Raw genomic sequence first — 23,205 nt, 5'->3', positions numbered from 1 at the left:
CCCAAATTTGTGACTCACTTTATTGTGATGGTCTGGAACCGAGCCTGCAGTATCTCTGAGGTATGCCCATATCTTATTTGTATGCAACCTACGAATTCATTTTTGTAAATCTGATAGAGAGGGATACTAAATTCTAATAAGCATTTAATTATATAAATGAAGTACAATTTAATACTTCATTATTCTTTCTCCTTGTTGATACCCTTAACTTCTCTCACATATAAATTAATTCTTTGATAGTATTAATATGTTGAGTTAAAGAAACTTATATAACATTGAGTTGTGAGGAAACATAATTTGTATAACATTGAGTTGTAGAGAAAGTAAAATTTTGTCTGTCATTGATTTGATATTTATTTGTCTTAATTTATTATACTTAGTTTTTCCTAATTTCAGACTTACCTGATTCATAAGCAGCACATAATCTATTATTTAAAGTTTAATATTGGTGTTTTGATTTCAAATTTGCAACATTGTTATGAGACCCTTGAGTCATAGGGATAAAATATTTATTATATATTCTAAAATGTTTGTGATGTATTCTAAACCATTTGTTTCATTTATTTGGTTCATTTCATTCTCTTAATAAATTTCCTATGAACAAAACATAGGAATATAGCTTTTGGTAGGAATACTTAAATGGTAATAAAATTCATAGTTGAAATATAATAATCTCTGTCATTTATAATTTTTATATGTATGTGACTTTCATGTTTTTGAAGAATTTTTAATATCTTTAATGCTTATTTATTATATGGCCATAGATAAAAATTGTTAATATTTTACTCAGAACCATTGAATTAAATTCTGAATGCCAGACTGGGCATGGTAGCTCATGCCTGTAATCCCAGCACTTTGGGAGGCCGAGGCGGCAGATCACAAGATCAGGAGTTTGAGACCAGTCTGTCTAACATAGTGAAACCCTGTGTCTACTAAAAATACAAAAAATTAGCCTGGTGTGGTGGTATGCACCTGTATTCCCAGCTACTCGGGAGGCTGAGGCAGGAGAATTGTGTGAACCCCGGGAGGCGGAGGTTGTAGTGAGCTGAGATTGCACCATTGCACTTTAGCCCAGGTGACAGTGTGAGACTCCGTCTCAAAAAAAAAAAAAAAAAATTTCGGAATATCTTTTCCTTTTATTCTTCCTATAGTGATGAACAAAGAACAAATATAATAATATAATTTCAGGATGGTATAGTCCCATCAACATAAGGTACATTTGGAAGAAATATTAAGCTGTCAAGATTTCTATCATAAGTATAACCATTTGAGCATTTTTAATGTAATAGAATAAAAGATGAAATGTTTAGTTTTTTTTTCTGATCACTAATCTAGCTATGCTATCTTAAATATCCTTGAACCACTGCATAGCAGATCACTTACTGCTATTTTAGATATACATTGTAATGTTGCCGATCTATTCGTGTTATTATATGTCTGACCAACTTAAAACTTTAATAACATACCCACGTAAAACATTCTTCCTCCACTGCCTGCTAAGATTTGTGGCTAGGGGATTAGTATAATAAAAGTTGTTTCTTCTTCCTACTATTTAATATATTCCGTGAATACTACAAACCTAAAATGGCCTTGTTTGTCCCCTTGCATTTATAAGGACTTGGAACACCTGGGCTTGTAGTATGGCAAAGCAGTGTCTCTCAGATCACTTCTAAGTAAAGCTTATGGAAGTTCTTTATCTCAGGTTACTGCTGGCTCCTTTTAGAATATGGGCAACTGAATCTTCTTAGCCCTCAGTTTGGAAGCCTCGTTATTGATTGAGGAAAAGCCCACTCAACATACAGATCCATTGGTATATATTACCGGGTTTTTTTCTATCAGGAATAGTTTGATCTTGAAAAATCTGTAAGTCATACTTATAAATGATAAGGTAACCTATAAATTCCTCTTAACATCTGCTAAGAACGTATTAGGCCTTTGCATCGACATTTTTACAAAATTCTTAAATATACTCCAGTAAAATTGTTTTAGTCATACAACCTGTAATGGTATTTTGTTTAAATGGATTATCATTGGTAAAACATAATAAAAATTTTTCAGCTATAGAAACTAGTTCTGGGGATCTGCTTTTTCAAATTAAAAAAAAAAAAAAAAGAATCAACAGCATGATGACATTACCATCAATTTAATTTGGATTTGGTGGAGAGAAACTATAAAACTAGATCATCTAGACTGGTAGAATATTTGACAAAAATTATGGAGGGTACTGACATATTATAGGTTATCTTTAGTGATCTTTAGATTTTAAATCATTGAATATTATTGTCTCATTTTGGGGATAAAATAAATGCTTTGTTAATTATTGCACAAATCAAGCCACTGCAAAAAAAATTCTAAAATATTGTGCCTTAAACTCTGCTTTATGAGAGTCTAGTAGTAGGTAGTCTAAACCTAATATTTCAGCTCCACATAAATAAACAACTTCCATCTTGATGCCTAAGGCTCTGCATCACTTTCTCCTAGTAAAAGGACAGCAACAAATGGTAAAGAGGAGACCAATTCCCATCCTTTAATTGACAAGACCCAGAAATGTCACAATTCACTTGTGGCCACATCCCTGTGAACACTACTGCTACACATAACTATAGCAAACTGTAAGTGAAGCTGGAGTTGCTGTTGTCTTTGTTATTAAATGGAGCAACTGAATGGTCCCCACCAATTGATAAAAACTGCTGAATTGCACCCTGAAATCTCTACTTTCTCATATTTCATCTTAAAAGCAAAACATATGCGGCCTCACCAGTTATATTGCAAACTTTGTATTTTAATTTTTACAAACGTTTTTTATAGTACAGAGAGAGAGAACGAAACACAGGGATAGGGGAAAGAAATGGGGAGATGTAGATCAGAGGAAAACAAAGTAGCAGATATATAGGATGAACAAGTCTAGAGACATAATGTACATGAGGGCTATAAGTAATAAAATTGCATTGTGTATGGGATTCATGCTAAATGAGTAGATTTTGGCTGCCTTGCTACAAAAACAAACAAACAAAAAGTTGGTAACTATGTGAGATGGTGGATACATTAATTTGCTTCAATATAGTAACAGTTTTACTGTCTACATGTATCCAATAGCATCATGCTGTGTATCCAAAATATACATAATGAAATTTAGTTAAAATATATACAAAGCTTAATCCATTTCCTGGAGCATTTTTGCATGGATGCCTATGTGTCAACCTCTGTAACTTTCTTTTCTTGACCTTGTACTATATGAATTAAGGTAGAGTTATTCGAATCATGAACAGTACATCACAGATGGAATATACTGATGCAATGGGAATGCATATAGTATAATAAATATCACATATTATGTTTTATAAATTTTTGATAGTAATGTAAGTACAGGATTTTTCTTTCTAGGCCTGTTTTACAGCTGTTAAATACCATCAATTCTTACAAATTCTTCTCTCTTTATCTTTCACACATCCATGGCATTATTTAAATATCTCTTGGATTTCCATTTCTTGGCTTAAAACTCTTTTTGAATGTCCTCGTCCAGTACTGACCAATAGAACTTTCTGTGATGATGGACATATCCATTATGGTAGCTACTATGTGAAGGTTTTGAGTACTTGTGTTGTGACTGATGTAACTGAGGAACTGAATTTTAAACTTAATTTCATTTAATGAATTTAAATGTAAATAGCCAGACATGACTAGTGATCACCCCCTTGGACATACAGTTCTAGTCATTCTCTGCTCCGTTTACCAACTTATTTCAGCCACATCTATTTTACTGCATCATATTACTCCTGAAATATCCTTCAATAAATTTACTTACTCAACATGTATGTATTTGGGGTTTTACTCTCTGGGTGAGAAATTTTGTATTTTAGGTGTGATTTTATCCTATCTTTGAGTAGTCTAATAATAATATGCATATATAATAATTATTGAACACATTTTGTGTTAGACACAGTTCTGAGCATTTTATTCATAATAAATTGTTTCATTATCACAAGAAACTAGCATTATAATTATCACCATCTTATATATGTATAAAAGGACACAACCATAAGTTAATCAATTTTTGTCTAAGATCAAATAGGTAGCTAGTAAGTGGATGAGCTAGGATGTAAACCTCACGCAAAGTGGCTTCAAATACCATTCTTTATTATTTCATCATTCTGGAGAGTAAGTTTTCATCAGTGGTTCTCCTTATTCAAAATACATCACAGTTGGAGCCTTTCTAGAAGCTTTATTTGTGTATGCATAATATAGGAAACTATCTTGCCTCTGACAAGAGAGAAGAGAAAGGAACAGTTTCTCTTCTTTCTTTTTCTTATCGCAATTCTCTAAGCAAAAACTATGTTCATAAAAATTGATCCAAACCATTCCTTATCTTCACAAATTATTAGTACCTTATTTTATCTAAATGATATTAAATAAATTAGTAAACGTAAGTGAAAATAAGCAGGTGCTGTATGTTTGTTCCTATTACTACGAATGATTATTCAGGTTTATCTTACTCAGAACACAAACAGAAAGAGTTATAAAGTACTCAAGATAGATTATTTTCTAAAGGCTATAACGTTAAGATTTAACTCAGGTCAATCATCTCCAAGTTAAAATTACTTAGAAGCGTACTGTCCATAATTAAGTAATCTTACCTACTAATGTTACGGAATAAGAATACCTTTAGGTGACATGAAATCTGTCATTTTAAGCATGCCCCCAAGCCTTTTCAAGATTGCTCATAAAATTTCTCATTCTCTAGAGAAATGTGATCTCTAAGAAATAAATGTCTCTTTCAAGTCACAAGTAATATGAGCACATGAAAAAAATGGAATTTTGAGTCTTAGAAGGGATATTGCAGTATTATAAAATTGCTTTCATTTCTTGTTATTTAAGTTCTCATGGTCATTTTAGGATTTACCTTCTAGATATAAAGGATTATGATTTCTTTTAGGGAGGTGGGGGACAGAAGCCTTTGGGGACCAGGAGAATATTTTTCATATGAAATTCTTTGTCATAAAATGCTAATGTTGGTGTTCTTGTCTTTATGTCTATGCATTCTTTAGCTATGAGGATAACAGACCCTTCATCAAGTAAGAATGACCTGAATGGCTGATAAATTCCATTTATCAGTGTGGTCCCATGAACCAGCTGTCAGATCAGTACTGAAAAATCATTAGAGCCTCTGTCATTCACATTGAGGCAGAAGAGCAAACTGTGCAGGAAAATAATCTGGCATACAACTTACATGCAGAATAAATATGCTGCAGGTGTATTGCCAAAAAAAAATTCTGCTTCACCTCTGTTAATTGGATATCATCTGAATCTAGTGCCACAGCAATAGCAATTTCCTGTGGTACAGACTTGTTTCTCTTTTAATAGCTTCCCTCTCATTGTGATGTGTTCCTCTGTGCCACATACGTCCGCTTTTCTGTTGTTTGTTTGGGCATCATTCATCTAAAATTATTCTGTCATTTACTGGTATATCTTCAAAATGATCTTACGGGTATAAAAATACCCAATTGCAATTGATATTAATGAATTGCTATACTAAATATAAATAAAGAAAAAAATTGCCTTCTTAAAAATTAATTTTTACATATGCAAAATTATCCCTTTCAAATTTGACACCTGTCACTTGATTAATGATCTAATCTGTATGAATATATTTCAGTTTCTGAAATAAAGCTACAAGTCTGTACTAATCTAACAAATGTGAACATAAATGTTAACATTTGGACATTTTTCCCATGTATATTTTAAAATTACAAGTCCTGCAAGAATAAACTAAGATTGGTAACCTATGGGCAATCTTGCTGTAGACTTTCAGTTTGTTCTTCTGGTGAAGAGTCCTTTGTTTTCATTTTTCTCCAGTGCCATTTCGCTTCTTCATGCTTTTGCTTTCTTTCTTTCTTTCTTTCTTTTTTTCTTTTTCTTTTTTTTTTTTTTTTTTAAGAAATCGGGGCTCATTGCAGTTTTCTACAACTTAACCCTTGGGCCCATCATGTGTTTTCCAGTGGTTAATACCTGACTTCAGTATTTGATCCCATTATTTTGCTTCTAAATCTAAATAGCAATATTGCCTTGATTTAATGGCAATTCTTATTTTTTTTCTTTTTCGAACATCCATAAGAAGCTGAGAGCTTTTCCTTGAAAGTTAGTACACTTCTGAATCCCGCTGTAGAATGAAATATTAACACCTAAAATGTTTTCTAAATGATATAAGGAAACAGTAACATGTAATAGCAAAACTCCTTTAGAGATTCTTTAATTAGCCGGGCGCGGTGGCGGGCGCCTCTAGTCCCAGCTACTCGGGAGGCTGAGGCGGGAGAATGGCGTGAATCCGGGAGGCGGAGCTTGCAGTGAGTCGAGATCGCGCCACTGCACTCCAGCCTGGGCGACAGAGCGAGACCCCGTCTCAAAAAAAAAAAAAAAAAAAAAAAAAAGTTGATGTTTTCAGTTAAACGTGTTAAATTTAGTGGGCATTTAAACATGAAATATAGTGGCTGATTGTTATGGGAGAAAAATAGTAAATATTTATAATTAATTTTAATAAGACTTTAATAATTAACTACTTTGGAACCATATCTTTCTTAAGATGCAGTTCTCTCTAAAAAACAAATTGAACTCAGCTTCAGATTATCATAAACATATATGATCTTTCCCCTTCATTTTACAAAGTCTCAATCCCTGTAAATATATCTTCCAGAGACATTATAGTGGAGGATAATAATCTGCTGGAAAGAAATATGAATTCACCCTTTTCAAGGAAGATGTGCTGGGAATAAAGAGGTTGGGCTTTTTAGTGTATAGCGATCTCTACTGATTTGGTCCTGTTCTCCCATATACTTAGTTGTTGAGAAGGATTTCATTTCAGTTATGAGTCCCACCTGTTGCAAGAATTCATTTTATCTTGATATTCAATACATAACTTAACCACAAATATATGAACTTTGTTACCTGCTTATACTCTTGCAAATGACATCTTGGAGGAAACTAAGAGAATGGAATGGGAGTGAGAGCTTGTCTTTCATTCTATACCACTCCGTTCATACACTCCATCTTCATTCTCAGCTTCATCTTCTCCCTTGAGTTTACAGACACTTCAAAGAAATGAAGTGTCTCTGAGCCTTCAAAAATTTTTTCAGCAAAGCTGCCAAATGACTGATTTCTAAAATCTACTACAATGTAGCATAGAAGAGAGTGATCCAAAGACTGAAGGAGAGTAGAAACAGAGTGTTTCCATTAGAGTGGAACTATTTTTTTCCATCTACTATCCCTCACTCTTAGTCTTTATAAATATAGGTTAGACAAGTAGGGCTCATTAAATTCATACATTAACTTCAAATCCATGTATTTCCTCCTAATACGAGTTATATTTTTGTCAGTAAACAATAAAATTTTTGTGGAAAAAGAGGAAATTTTGAAAAAATGAGGTACAAATGTATCAGAAGAAGCACTAATAGAGGGAAATCAATCAAACAAATGTTACCCCTGTGAGACCAGTGAAGACTAACATAGCTTTATAGCCTGCTTTCCTCTTGCCATTCACCATAATTACACCTCATGCCATTTGCATATGTGCTGCAAATACATGAATAATTTATGGTACAAATCTGCTTTTGCTTAAATGAATTTCTGTGTTCATTACATTTTCATTCATGTATATCTCCTCAAGCTTGAAAACTTGTAGTCTCATTAAAACCTTAAAGTACTTACACCACCTGTCTTACATTTTGTCAATAAAAGTTACTGTAACATTTTTTTTCAGTGTCGTATTGTTGATCTGATATGGTTGTTAATTAAAGACCAATTATTTAATAACCCTTAATTTTCTCTTCTCTCTACAGGTCATGGGTTATAGGTGCAATAGCTCTTCTCTGCCTATTAGGATTGACCTGGGCCTTTGGACTCATGTATATTAATGAAAGCACAGTCATCATGGCGTATCTCTTCACCATTTTCAATTCTCTACAGGGAATGTTTATATTTATTTTCCATTGTGTCCTACAGAAGAAGGTAAGCTAGAATTCTTTTTTTAAAATATAAATGGCATACATTTCATGACAGCAAAGCAGCCATAACATATTCTAACATATTATTATTGATATGTTTGTCTATAAGAAATGAAGATACTCATCTTTTATAATAGTAAAGCAAAACAAACACAAAATACAAGCATAATAGTTGGTGAGAGTGTCCAATAGTAAAAAACAATAAAAACATTTTCAGATTTAAAATATTAACAAAAATTATTTTTTTGTAGATTTGACTTTATAGTCTTTAATATTCCCATTGATGGCCAATTTTCGTTGTGTATTAGGAAGTAATTATTTTCTAAAAATGTTGTGGAGGCATGAGATACATGCACACACGCACACACATCATGGAAATATATCACAGTATAGGAAATATACATATGTGGGTTTGAATCTCTGTTCTTCTATTTAAAAACTTATGTGACTTTTGGCAAGTTAATTAACCTCTCCATGTCTCAGTTTACTCATGTGTGACATGAAGGGGGTAAAAATAACTATAAAATATTCAAAGAGATGTCTCTGAAAATGAGGCAGAACATTATGTTTTAAAATTTGTGGGAAAAAACAATAAGATTTATAATTTTTCTTTGGAAAACAAAGGAAATAAGAAGTAATGGTATCCCTTTCTAGGATTTTTAGTTTTAGAGACTGGTGGGACCAAAACAAGAAGTTGAAAAGAGTGTCCACTTGTCACAAGGTGGACAAACATAAAACAAAACACTACTCTGTTTCAAATTTAGAAGGTAGTAGATATCTAAAATGTGTTGACACGATCACAAATACAGAATAGAGTAGTAATGATGAGGCAGGCTTCTAAATGTATGTTACAGAAAAGAAAAGACGTAACATTAGAATGGATGCATTCTAATCTAATTCATTAGAATTCTCCTTAAAAAGAGGTTGTTTTAAAATAGTGAATCCTGCTATAACAGGATGTTTTAGAAAAAATAAAAATAAAATAAAATAGATGAACCCTCCCAAATAATTAATATGTATACCTCCCAAATTACAGAAACCTTACTCAACATATGTTTATGTTTTACTCATTGCCCAATGGATGGGGTTGCCCCATGAAGGGACATAGGCTGATGAAGATTCGAACAGCCTCACTCTATGATTTTATAGTCCTCTTTGGTTTTGACATCCAACAGGAAGTCTGGGAGAGAGAGAGATGATTTTGTACTAAAGATTTGAAAGTGGCTCACATGGCTTCTACTAATTTTTTTTTTTTTTTTAAATCAGATAGGACTCTGTTGATGGTACCACCTAAACTGCAAGGGAGACAGAAAAACATAGTATAGCTTTTTTAGTTAGAAAGAGAAGAAATTGGGTATGGTGAATAGATGGCAGTCTGCCACACTCAATGTATTTAAAGAATAGGAGACATGTAAGTGGCGAGTGAGAATAGAGCTGGAAGGAAGAACGAGAATCAAGATGATACACTGAATTAAAGATAGGAGAAAATGTCAAGAAGAAGACAGTGGTTGGTATTCTAAAAGACTTTAGAGAAGTCAGAGAGACTAAAACTTGGGAAAGATGTTTAGATTTGGATAGAAGAAAGCCATAGCCATAACTGATGCTTAAGAGAAATACATACAAAAAATGTGAGCAAAATCAGGAGATTAAGAGAAAACATAGCATTTGCCCATGAAAAAAAGGGAATGTATTAGGCCATTATAATCAGTCATAACATATTGAAGTATAGTAGATTTATTTGCCTGTTATCTTTATTTTGTACATTAGCTGGAAATTTGGCCCAACATAGTTTTAAAATTTTATTTAATTTTTTTTTTTTACTAACTCATTAAGAAGTAATTTTTAAATTTTAAAGTTAATTTGGAAATTTTTTACAAGGCAGAAAAGAAATTTTTGTACTTTACACACAGATTATTTTGCTTTGAGTATTTTTTATTAGCTAACACCTCTTTCAGTTTTCCCAACATTAATAAAAATGTTATTTTAGTTTTTCTTGTCTTAACATAAACATATCACTGGAATAAGTAAGAATTGCATTTGATACCCAGGTAGAGATTTTACATCTCACAACCCTAAAACAACTTTAGAGTTTTTAGTATATTTAACATACATTAAATTTTAAAATATATATGTCATCAAGTTCAGTTTTGTGATTCATTAAAACAGAGTTCCAGAAACTGTGGCTCATGAGCCAAATTCATCCAGTTGCCTTTTATTTTTACAGCCAGGAAGCCAGGAATGGTTACTATATTTTCAATACATAAAGTTTAAAATAAGTATATACACCATATCCTTAGTTTTGGCTCCTGACTCAAAAACCTTAAAATATTGACTACCTGGACCTTATAGAAAAACTTGCCAGGCCCTGATTTTGAAAGTTTATTTTCATGATTTACAATAACAAGTAATACATATTGTTCTTTCATCCATTCCATGTTTTGAATTTTAAAACTTTGGTTGCATTTGTATTTGGTGTCAAGAATATGGGCCAACATCAGAAAATACAGAAAACATAATTATTTTTGGTTTTTATTTTATATAAAAAATGTCATATACTTGTCTTTGAAATCGAAGAAATGGTTGGGAGGTGTTTTTTCTTTTAAGCCATCAGATTAAATTTCACTAATATGCCATTGCTGGTATAGTTGCTTATATATTTTGATTAAATAAATATGAAGTATTTCATATTTGAAAATTGTTGTCTTATTGAATTATTTGTCGATTGCTTCAACTTACTTGTAAAATTAAAATTTTTGAGTCATCAGTCTTTTTCTGAGTATGGATTGTGTAAACAGTATTTCCACTGGCCACATTAAAGTGGTCACTTTTACTTTTGTTGTACATTCCAATATTTTATATATTCTCAGAGCTTCCATGATCATTTTATTTCTGATATAAGAAATATCAGAAATATTTTATTGGTAAGATATATTCTCTTTCCTGTATTCTATGTTCTAGAACAGCATCACACCAAAATAGGATATCATCTAACTAGGGTAACTAAGATGCAGTGCCATGTGAAATAGTAGATTAGAATATGCAAATGATTGAACAATCAAATAACTGTTTTATTGTAATCTAAAAAATGTTTCCTGGACACGGTCCATATTTTTTTTTCTTCTTTTTAAGACATATGCTTACCATTTCAAATCAAATCACAGCAAAATAAAGTCAGTATAATGATTCAGTAAGTAATGTAGCTAATGCGAGACTTGGCATCACCAAATATCTTGATTTTCTGGTTGTTTATATTATCAGTTCAGAACATTTAATCTTTGTTGGAAAATTCAGATAGTCCATGATGAATTATTGTGGCTTAAACAATATTGCTGATTTTGTAACAGGAGGGAGAGTGGTTCTCTTTCTGTCTTCTTTGCCTTTATTCCTCATTGTACTGAAATATTTGTTTAGGTTTGTATCACTTCATTCAAATACCATTTCTCATCTAGAAACAAACATATCATTTGCTGTTTACCTTAGGAAAACAATGGGATGTTGCAGGGGGAAGTTATGATCAAAGTTTAGATTCCTAGAGATGTTTCATAAATCAGTAGAAATTACTAAGCTATCATCGATACTGCTTACTTTTGGTTAGAGATTATTTTAAGCCTTCTCAAGTTCTAATTAAAGCATTTGTCCTCATTCTTTCCAGACACAAAGAAGGAGATAATTAATAGATTACTTTAATAATGATATTAGTGATATACAATGTCTGTGCTGGTCAATGATTTCATGTTCCAAATATGGCATCTTAGAGCTTTTTGATCATACAGCACTCGTGAAATTTAGAGTTTTCTCCTAGGGCACATCGCTTGACCTTTTCGGTCTTGTTTACTCTCATTACTTAACCCATTTCAATCTCCTAATCTATAAAATGAAGTTAATAATTATTTTTCAGACTCATTTTGAGGGACATACCTAGCACAATTCCTGACACATAATAGTTAAAAAGTAGAAGTTTCTTCTTTTCACCCTCCCTGCAGATGCATCTTAGAAACACACATAACTGGGTGCAGACTGGTGTCTTTTTTAAAAATAGACAAAATATGGACTAACTTGTAAACACTGAACAAAAATGATTGCCTCTATTTCTAATTATTGATAAATGTAGCACAGAAGAGACTGGTTGCAAAACAAATCAATAGCATTTTAAATACATTAAAAATAAGTAATTTTGCCATGCCAGAGCAGAGAAAGGCCTTAAAGACCAGCACATCATAACCCTGTTTTGTTCATTCTATTCTTTGTGGTGAGAATGCCTTTTTCTCCTCTTCTCCCCTATCTTTTATTTCAACTTCACTCTATGAATTAATTCCAGCCGCTCTTTTGAAGACTTTCTGGGAAGCTCTCTTCCCCAAGAAGCCCTCCTTGGCCCCCCACACCTACCTCCCACAGGCACTCCTCTTCTATGTTTGAGTCACCTGACCCTATCTCCGTCACTGTTCTTATCCCATAATAAGCACCGATAAATGTGAGTTCTTTGAGCAAATCTGCATATGTTCTGTCTTTGATTCTCCTATGTCTTTAACACAATGAATTTTACAATAATAAGATGAAACGTTCCCATTTTGAATACTAAATTTAATGTATCATTTACATACCTTTTTTTGCTTTTGATTCTAAATAACATCCCTTTTTAAAGCACATGTTTAAAACTTTGATTTAAATAAAATCTTATTTGAATATTACATTATCATAAGTTGTGGAAAAAATGAACTAATGTGAAATCAAATACATAAAGGCCTAAGAATAATTTATGTATATGATGTTGTTTCATAATATAAATTCATGAACATATAATCCATATAATAAGATGTCCCTTTGTTGTTATTGATAGTAGATACGTGATTTAAGGCAGTTACTGTTTATTTTTATATGCCTTGTTCAATTAAATAGGCAGTAATAAAAATTTTAGACATGGTTAAAATTTTTACCGAAAGTTGATATATTTCTCTGCTTGAAAACATCCGCTAAAAGTTTTCCTTTTCCCTGTAATTTTATACTACAACCAAGATTAAGTATTTAATCAAGAATGCTATAAAGAAAAGTAATTATATTTCTCTGTGATTATTGAGTAGAACTATTTTGAAGGACTACATTTACAATCTTTTTAATTTTTGTTCTCAGTTTAAACATTTGATCTCTTTTAAAATAAACTTCAGAGAAATATAGATTTAGAAGAAATGATTAGCCCAACATACTCATATTTTCTGTCTTTAAATATCCTTTCTCTGCTTTCTCACTTTCTTTGATCTCTCTCTCTGTCTCTCTCCCCCACTTCTTACCCTACTTCCTCCATCCCACTCTCTTTAACTTCCTAACTAGGCTTCTACCTAAAGAACAACAACTACAGTTCCCTTGCACCAATAGGCTACTTTATATCAAATTTATGAAGCTAAAAATAGTATCTTCGATGGGCTTAAGTATATGTTCTTGGAACTAAGAGAAAGTACCACTGTGATGTGATGGGAGGAGTGTGAGTATGTGTGTATGAGTGTGTGTGTGTGTGTTTTAAAAGGCTCCAGAATTAGGCAAAATTTCAAGCTTGACAGTATGCGTATAATTATGTTGTATTGTAAAATACATGCTGAGCAGACTTTCTTATATCTGTAGGGCAAGGAAAAAATTATGTTATCTAAAAATAAAACTCACATATATTGTCTACTTTTGTTCCTACCTGCAATGAATTACTTGCTAACAGAAGTTAATATTTAATTGTCTAGGTACGAAAAGAGTATGGGAAATGCCTGCGAACACATTGCTGTAGTGGCAAAAGTACAGAGAGTTCCATTGGTTCAGGGAAAACATCTGGTTCTCGAACTCCTGGACGCTACTCCACAGGCTCACAGGTAAACAATATTTGTTCACTGAAATGAAGTAATTCTTAACTATATTCTGTAACCAGTTACTGTCCCTTATGATTGGAGCTAATTTCTATCCTGTGTTTAACACATGGTTTGTTTTTGTTGTTTCACTGTGTCTCACATGGGAATGATTCTGACAAAAATGGAGGAAACTAAAACTGTATTAAAATGATGAAATTGGGGTCTCAGTTTGCATAATAATTAATGACTTCAGATTGCTTTCAGTTCAATAAATGCAGCAGGTAAAGAAAAGAATTTTCCAGTTCACCCAAAAATCAAAGAAAGTAATATTTCATGTATATAGAAATGTGATATATTGATATGATTCTAATTCTTATAATTCTTCTAACTAGTGTAATAATTATCACAAACTGAGACAATTTACATATGATATGGTATGTTTAGTAAAAATAACTATGACTCAACCGTATTATGTGCTGAGAAGTTGAAGAAAAGTCAGGGCAGTGAAGACTACTACAACAGCACTATTAACATAGCTGGTCTAAGCCCCACTCCCATTCGCCCAACACTAGACGTAGCAGCATAGTACCTTACCAGAAAAAGTTTAAGCTTTTAGGTAAACTGTGTGCCATTTTTCCCAGGGCACAGAGTCAGCTCAAAGATTATTACATAGAAATTTTAACAACTCCTGTATGTTAAGATGAGCCTGTCAATAAAAGACTTAAGAATTGTGTAGGTCATGAGTGAGTTTGATTCAAGCTAGCAAACTAGTATTATTTGTTTGTTCGTTTTTTGAGACAGAGTCTCACTCTGTTGCCTAGGCTGGAGTGCAGTGGTACAATCTCAGCTCACTGAAACCTCTGCCTCCTGGGTTCAAGCAATCTTCCCATCTTAGCCTCCAGCCTTCTGAGCAGCTGGGACCACAGGCATGTGCCACCATGCCCAGATAATTTTTGAGGTTTTTGTAGAGATAGTGTTTTGCCATGTTGGCCAGACTGGTCTCAAACTCCTGGCCTCAGGTGATCCACCTGCCTTGGCCTCACAAAGTGCTGGGATTATAGATGTAAGTCACCTAGACTAGTAGTTTTAGGATTGCATAATTCGGTAGAAACAAAAGTCATGTTTTCAGTGTTGCCACTTAAATTTTTCTGAGGAAGACTTGAGTTTAAATTGATAAATAAAGTTATAAATCAAGAATTAATTTTTCTTTACTCTTTTAGCTCAACCTATAAATCTAATTATTGTTTCATAAATTTGGTTATTTCATGTAAAATAAGAGTGATTACTTCATTTTTTTTTGATGAATGTTCAATTGGCTTGTAAGCTTAATAGATTAAATTTCCCTAAATAATTTCATTTATATGCTTAGAAAATTTAATTTCCTTATACCTTTTAAACATCATTTATAAATTTAATATACCTGATTGTCTCAAACACATCAACTGTCAGACTAGACAGTCATACACACCTAACTAGCACTTGAACCAGTTATAAATGAATGAATGACCAGTGTTTTCATAGTTTCCTCACCAATTGAGTTTTTAATTTTACAAATAAAATCATATCTTTAATATCAATCTGATATTTCCAATTAAAATTTTAAAAGTTAACATAAAACTGTCAAAAATATCAGACTATCTTAAATAGTTTTACCAACCACAAATCATGAAACTTAAATATAATTGCATGATTATTAATAATCTGAATTTGATTTAATTTTTACACACCACACTGAGGTTGTAAAGTTGCAAATCAGAGGAACAATTGTCCCAACTCAGATGGATGGAAATTTCTGAGTTTAGGACTACTAAATTTGCCAATCAGAGATCTGAATTCTCACATAAGAGTGGGGGCAGACCAGGATGATGCTTATAGCGTGAGCCGCTTTAATAATTAATGCCTTTATTTTCAGACTTATAATCCCTTGCTCTTCCCCTGCTTTTTGTAATACCTTTTTCCATGACTTTTCAATTGATATTGCTGAGATTCTCTATATCATCCAGCCTGATTAGATCCCACATGCTTTTCACATTACTGAGCTCTTCAGCTACCATCCTATAGTCATTTTATTGAAATATATCATTAATATTATAATAATACTTGGGGGTCTCGTTTACTACAACAGAGTTGTGCAATGTTTAGCAATACTTCTAAACTATGAGTTAAGGCAGTACAGCTCAATGGAATAATAATAAACTCTGTGGGTGGGTATACCTTGTTTTGAATTCTGGCCTTGCTACGTACCAACTATGACACAAAACAAGTTACTAATTTCATTGACATTCAGTTTTTTCATCTGTAAAATGGTGATAATAAATACTGACGTCTTAAGTTGCTAAGAAGATTGAACTAATATACACAAAACAGAATAAATTGTGGGTACTCAATAAATGATGGTTGCTACCAGTTCTTACTGTTGTTGTTATAGAATATGATTGTACATATATTTTAAGTTGTATCATATTTTTCCCCTCACTCTTGCAATTTGTAATATCACAATTCTACTCTTGGAAAATAATTTACAGTTTTTCTTATACTTAATATAATACTAATTCTGATTAACTATGACCATCCAAGCCTATGTAAGGTTATAGTTACTTAAATCTATATTATTTGTTTAGGTAAGACGAGTAAATACATTTCTCACTAGTTATGGCCATCCGTAAGCAAATGCTAAAATACTGATATTAAAACAAAATTTGGGGAGTATGGATGCATCTTTCACATAAGAGCACTTCTAAAATAACTATTTTATTTAGAAATATTGAGTGCCTCCTATATAATGCTATCGATTTTCTAATCTCTGGGGATAAAATGGTTAAAAGACATATAACTTCCCCTGTGATCTAGAACTTTTATTCTAGTATTGGAAGATAGAAAGTGTATTAATTACAAACGACCCAACAAAAATATCAAATGAGAAAGCTGGCAGAGAACAAGAATATGATGTCAATTAGCCAGGTGGCTACTGGAATTAAGTGCTGGAGAAAGACTACCTTTGGAAGTGGTACTTATGCCAAAGTCTGAGTTACAAGATTCTAAATGAAGGAGAAAAGGACATTCAGGGGAACAGAATTCTAAGTGAGAAAATGTCTAATGCAAAGCCTTTACGGTGTGGAGAACTTACAAAAACTGTTGGCCAAAGTAGGTTAGAGGGAGAATGAGACAGAAAGTCAAAGAAAAAGGAAAGAGACCGATCCCTAGGTATTTGTAACAGTATGAAAATTAAATTTTATTTTGATTACTTTGGATAGCCAGTGAGATAATTTAGTAATGAAAATGATAGGATACAATCCGCATGTAATAAACATTATGTTGCTACATTGTGGATAATGGAGGGGATGATGGCCAAGACTAACAAGTAAAAATCCTCTTCACCTCTTGCTCCTCCAAACTTATTTCCTGATCTTAATCACTTATAAAAGGTTTATAATATGCATCAGTCACACAAACATATTCACAGAAATGGGTGTAAAATTGTTTTAAACTATGGACTGAAATAATATCTTTTGACTTTCTTGTCATTGTTTTGTCATTTATCTTTCATGTATTTTATTGACTTTTAGATATATTTGCTTTTTATTATATAATATTTGAAAAATTAAAAAGTGACATATGTATATGAAACATTGAAACATTTTAATAAGATGAACACCTGTGAACTCAACATCCAACCGAATAAATAGAACATTTTCAATATGTTTTCCTTTTTATTTAACCTCTCCCTAATCAACCCCTATGTCTTCCTCCAGAGAGACTCCTAAATTTTATTTTTCCATTCCTGCAACTTATTCTAATAGTTTCCCTCCAAAAAGTGTTGTTCAGCATTCCTTTTTGAAATCTTTGTTTAAAAATGGTATTTGATTGTATATAGTCTTCTCTGACTTGTGTTTTTCACTCCCATATTCTAAAACCCTGCCTGATTCATTCCATAAATATCTAAGTGTGGCCTCTGTGCCGTATACTATATACCTTTTTCTCTGCCTGCAATACTTCCTCCTTTTTCTCCTTTTCCTTTTTTCCTCTTTTCTCTTTTCCTCTTAAACTATGTTTGGTGTAGTGCAGTGAGTTGTTAACCTCCTGCACTCAGGAGCCAGATGACTGCATTCCAATGCTGATTATTAGATCTGTGCCATTAGAATGTTCATTAACCTCTGTGCTTCGGTTTTCTAATGTATAGTATTACCTACCTCATGGAGTTCTTGTGAGGTTTTGATGGGTGAATACGTGAAAGGTGTATATTATGGAAAAGAGAGCATAGAAAAATTGATACAGATGTATATACACACACATGCAAATATATAATATACATACACTATGTATGTATGTGCCAAGTATATGTACCTCAATTAACAAAAAAGACAAAAATTCTGTTTTCATAGAGCCTCAAGCCTATTGCAGACATCAGACATTAAATGGTTAGCTATTAAGTATAAATGTAAGAAATAATTATATTATACATGGTATTGTAGGAGATGTTAGTGACTGTTGGGGGAATGTAGTAGGGGAAAAGGGACTGAGATGTGATTGAATTGTGTGTGTAGCCTCCAATGCAAGTTATATCTTCAGAAAAAAATATTTTAGAGTTAAAAGGATAAAGGAATTATGCATACCTGTGTCTGGGGGAAGAGCACCCCAGACAGAGAAAACAACCAACATTGCCAAGCTCTGAGGCACAAACATGCCTGGCATGTTAGAGAACAGCAAGGGGACAGGTGCAGCTAAAGCAGATAGGGGAGATGAATAGGAGATGAGATAATAGGGACAGCTCATATAAATATCACCTAACAATAATAACTTCATCAACTCCAGATAAAATGTTACTTCTTCAGTCTGCGTTGTTCTCAGACTCCCTAGAGAAGGACATATCCTTTAATATATGGTAAAAATATATGGTATAATTGGTAAAAGTCTTTACAAATTCTGTAGTATAAAGAATAGTCACAAAAGTATACAAAACATAAATGTATGGCACAATTAATTATTACCACTTCCCAGGCCAACTATTAATATACTGAGAATACCTTGGAAACCCTTTGAACCCGTCTCAATCATTAACCTCCAAACATAATCACTGTCTTAGCTTTTAATAGCACATTTTAGTTTGCATATTTTGATGCTTATTCACCTGAATTCATTTAGTACATACTCTTTTATGTTTTCCTTTGTTCCCAAGACATCTACATTACTGCAGGAGGCTATGAGCTTTTAAATTTTCTTTGCTTTATATTTTTGTAGAGTTTATTCATCCATTCTACCATTGACAGTCATTTTGTTTGTTCATGTTTCAGCTATAATATTTAATGACTGTATGGAGATTTGTGGGCATATTGTACGTTTGCATTTATTTTTGTGATAATTTAATCTGTTGCTAGTTTAGCAGCTCCATCAGGGTCAAGACATTTTGTGCTTACATTTCACCTTTGTATCTTATAGGTTAGTATTTGGCAGGCAGTAGAGGGTAATTGATATTTTTAATTAATTAATTCACCAACTAATGAAACAAATGTGAGAGACTGGCTCCCATCATTGTCCTTTTGTTTATTAGTTTTCTGTGTGTGTCTGTGTGTGTGTCTGTGTGTGTGTGTGTGTGTCTGTGTCTGTGTGTGTGTGTGTGTGTCTGTGTGTGTGTGTCTGTGTGTGTGTGTGTCTGTGTGTGTGTGTGTGTCTGTGTGTGTGTGTGTCTGTGTGTGTGTGTGTGTCTGTGTGTGTGTGTGTGTGTGTGTGTCTGTGTGTGTGTGTGTCTGTGTGTGTGTGTGTGTCTGTGTGTGTGTGTGTCTGTGTGTGTGTGTGTGTCTGTGTGTGTGTGTGTGTCTGTGTGTGTGTCTGTGTGTGTGTGTGTCTGTGTCTGTGTGTGTGTGTGTGTGTCTGTGTGTGTGTGTGTGTCTGTGTGTGTGTGTGTCTGTGTGTGTGTGTGTGTGTCTGTGTGTGTGTGTGTCTGTGTGTGTGTGTGTCTGTGTGTGTGTCTGTCTGTGTGTGTGTCTGTGTGTGTGTGTGTCTGTGTGTGTGTGTCTGTGTGTGTGTGTCTGTGTGTGTGTGTGTGTCTGTGTGTGTGTGTGTGTGTGTCTGTGTGTGTGTCTGTGTGTGTGTGTGTCTGTGTCTGTGTGTGTGTGTGTCTGTGTGTGTGTGTGTGTGTCTGTGTGTGTGTGTGTGTCTGTGTGTGTGTGTCTGTGTGTGTGTGTCTGTGTGTGTGTGTGTGTGTCTGTGTGTGTGTGTGTGTCTGTGTGTGTGTCTGTGTGTGTGTGTCTGTGTGTGTGTGTGTGTGTGTCTGTGTGTGTGTGTGTCTGTGTGTGTGTGTGTGTGTGTGTGTCTGTGTGTGTGTGTGTCTGTGTCTGTGTGTGTGTGTGTGTGTGTGTGTCTGTGTGTGTGTCTGTGTGTGTGTGTGTGTGTGTGCGTGCAGGCATTTGTCAACCTAGGGAAAATGTGGTACACAACAATATACCTGAAGAATAATCATGTTCCAAGATTCATAAAACCAATTGTCTAATATTCTAACATTGATTACTCCCATTATTCAGGAAGTTCAAATGTATTTGGAACATAACCCATTGTAGGCATGGTTTCATAAGTAGTAGTAATATTTCTTATAACTATTTCAACCTTGGAAAAACTTCTGAAGATATTTTGTTTCTTCCTCACAAGATTGTTAATACTTTTTTGATCTATAACTCAATAAAATAACAGAATAAAACAGAAAATAATCCCCCAATGGAAAAAGTTTATAATATTTATTTTCTTGAATTATCTGACACTTAGAAATTTGAATTTAAGAATGTCAATAATAATGTAAGAATTTTTAGTTATCTATAAAACTTCCTACTGAAGCAATGAATCAACTAACTTTATTTTCTTCAAAGAAAGAAAAGTGAGGATAGTTATGTAATCCCTAAAATTACATTGATCTTCCTATAAATGTTATGAGAAATTTAAGTTTGGTAGCATTTTAATAATGTTCTCTTTTCATAGCAAACTCTTTTGCAAGATTCTGATTTCTTAAACTAAATCTTTTGTTAGAACTGGCAATTTAATGAATATTTAAACATTCCCATTCCAATAAAATTTGCAGTAAAAATTGTTTCACCTTGGAAATTAAAATTTTCTCATTCTGTCTGAAGATATATACGTATGTATATCTTCAACATATTTAAGTTGGCATAGTACTTTACATTTATTTCTTTTTTCATAGTTATAATTATCTTTGGTATATAGGCATTTAGGAATACAGTTAATGAGAACCATGTATTATCATGAATGTTATTTCTGATGTTCTCATGCTACTGTACTGCAAACATGTATTTGTTTATTTGCCAAATACTAGAAACAAACATCTCATGTAAACTATGACAGAAAAGGAAAGAATGATTTGTGTGAAAATTCACTGTCTCATGAGTTCATTTTCTTTCTACCTTTTCCCCCACCCAGAGCCGAATCCGTAGAATGTGGAATGACACGGTTCGAAAGCAGTCAGAGTCTTCCTTTATTACTGGAGACATAAACAGTTCAGCGTCACTCAACAGAGGTAATTAGAAATAATTTTTCATATTTATTACTTTTCTGATTAAGAAGTTCTTAAATGCCTTGCTTTATTTGCAACTTCTGAACCTGTTCCATGTGATAGAAATATTGTAAGAACATAAAACTTGGTTGAGTGTAGCAATGTGTTCCTTATTCATAAGACACTTTAAAAAAAAATCCTGAATTTTTCAGAAGTCTTTTCCAAAAGGAAATTAGAAAATAAGAAACTTTTTTTCCTAGTCATCTGCTGCTGCTATAAACGAGAGCTGTCAGGCCTCATTGGAAGCAGTGAAAATGGGCAATTATGTGGCTATATAGTCAGCTAAGCATCATAGAGTTCCACATTGTCTTAGGTATAAAGCAATTTCATAGTCTTTGCGGAAGTAAAAGTATACTGTCTAATACATACTTAAGGCAACCTGTGTACTTGGAAAAAATCACATCTTAATATCTAAAAGACTTATCTGGATGATATTGCGTATTTAAAGATTTAGGAGAAAAGATACTTTGGGGTATATTATGATTTTTGTGTATGTGCCTGTGGTTCAGTGCTCCCTGGGTGGCATTTAGATTTTTGAAATGAAGAAATGAAGTTCCCTTAATCTATTGTTTTGTTTGTGGTCGAGTTTTTTTCCTTGATCTTATATTCTCTCTCTCTCTCTTTCTCTCTCTCTCTCTCTTTCTGTGTGTGTATGTGTGGGGATATGATTAGAATTCATTTTGCTGCGGTAAAAATGACCAGATGCAATATTTTGGAGACCAAGAGGCTACTACAGTCAGCAATGGGAAATATTTAGAATATAGTTTTATCCGGGAAGGAGGCATTTGTATGAATTTAAGTTATTTTTATGATCAATATTATTATTTTTATCCCCAAACTAGAATTATTATTTTGTTTTTAACTCATTTCTGTTAGTTTTTTTGTTATATTTTATGCTACTTAGGAGGAAATAATGTAATAATTATAACATATGATTCAGAAACATTCAGATACTAGTACTCTCAATTATTTGTACTCAAGTAAGTTACATTTATTTATATAAAAATGTTAGGACAGGCAGTGTCAAGATTGAATTTGATGCAGGGATCCATGTTTTAATATAATCTTAATTGAGTTTCATGTGTTGTTTGGGGTAACAATATAGAAACTATAAACTAGTGATGATTTAAAATTATCTGCATCACTTTTTCTTGATTAGTAAGACTAGTGAGTGAGAATATTCCTCCAAATATGAAGAAAATATATTAAAATAAAACAACTACCTCCTAGTATTTTGTTTCATTATTAGTTTGTTTTTATTGGTTAGAATATATTCATGTAGACAATATCTCTTAAGTATTCATATCTTTTTCAATTGAGTTTTAATGTTTAGTTTGTGAAAATTTCTTTTAATATGAGTATTCTAACTTTTTGACATTACTTTTAAATAGTAGAGAACAAATTACTTACAAACACCTCCATAACCTAGGATTAATTTGCTTACAGATGACTAATTTTCTGTATTCTTTAAACAATTCCATATATAAGAAAATTTACTGCATGTTCCAAGAAAGAGAACTGTCCTTACCTATAGGATTTATTGACAGAACTATCTTGCATTTAAAGATCCTGGCAGCCATAGAATAATTATTGATTAAACAAAGAATGAGGTAATATGATTTTAAAGATGAATTATTTTTATATTGTTAGGATAAATAAAATATGTGAAATTATTATTTTGTCTAATACTGTTATCTAAATTCATGTAAACATAATAAGGTATGTAAGTTCAGTAAAAAATGCTATGAATGGATACTATTTATGGGCTTAAAGTTAATCACTATATAACACTACATTTAGTTTCTTCCTTTTTAATTGCTTCTCAAGAATT

General features: G+C 32.7%; 1 protein-coding gene across 16 annotated transcripts in view; it reads left to right on the top strand.

The window, feature by feature from the left end:
* Positions 1 to 23,205, top strand: part of ADGRL3 (adhesion G protein-coupled receptor L3) — an 846,373-nt gene that overhangs the window by 797,118 nt on the left and 26,050 nt on the right. For 8 of the 16 annotated variants that reach the window (XM_073017343.1, XM_073017335.1, XM_073017332.1 and 5 more), the window contains 4 exons: positions 5,046 to 5,072; positions 7,830 to 7,998; positions 13,718 to 13,843; positions 21,242 to 21,338. In XM_073017343.1, the coding sequence (XP_072873444.1) occupies positions 5,046 to 5,072; positions 7,830 to 7,998; positions 13,718 to 13,843; positions 21,242 to 21,338 (419 nt within the window). The remainder of the gene's footprint in view (positions 1 to 5,045; positions 5,073 to 7,829; positions 7,999 to 13,717; positions 13,844 to 21,241; positions 21,339 to 23,205) is intronic. The other 8 variants (XM_037989342.2, XM_037989350.2, XM_073017336.1 and 5 more) reach the window with 1 other exon arrangement.

This window comes from Chlorocebus sabaeus, chromosome 7, assembly GCF_047675955.1.
Source record: "Chlorocebus sabaeus isolate Y175 chromosome 7, mChlSab1.0.hap1, whole genome shotgun sequence".
Classification (NCBI taxonomy): domain Eukaryota; kingdom Metazoa; phylum Chordata; class Mammalia; order Primates; family Cercopithecidae; genus Chlorocebus; species Chlorocebus sabaeus.
This window is presented reverse-complemented; position numbering and strand designations above follow the sequence as displayed.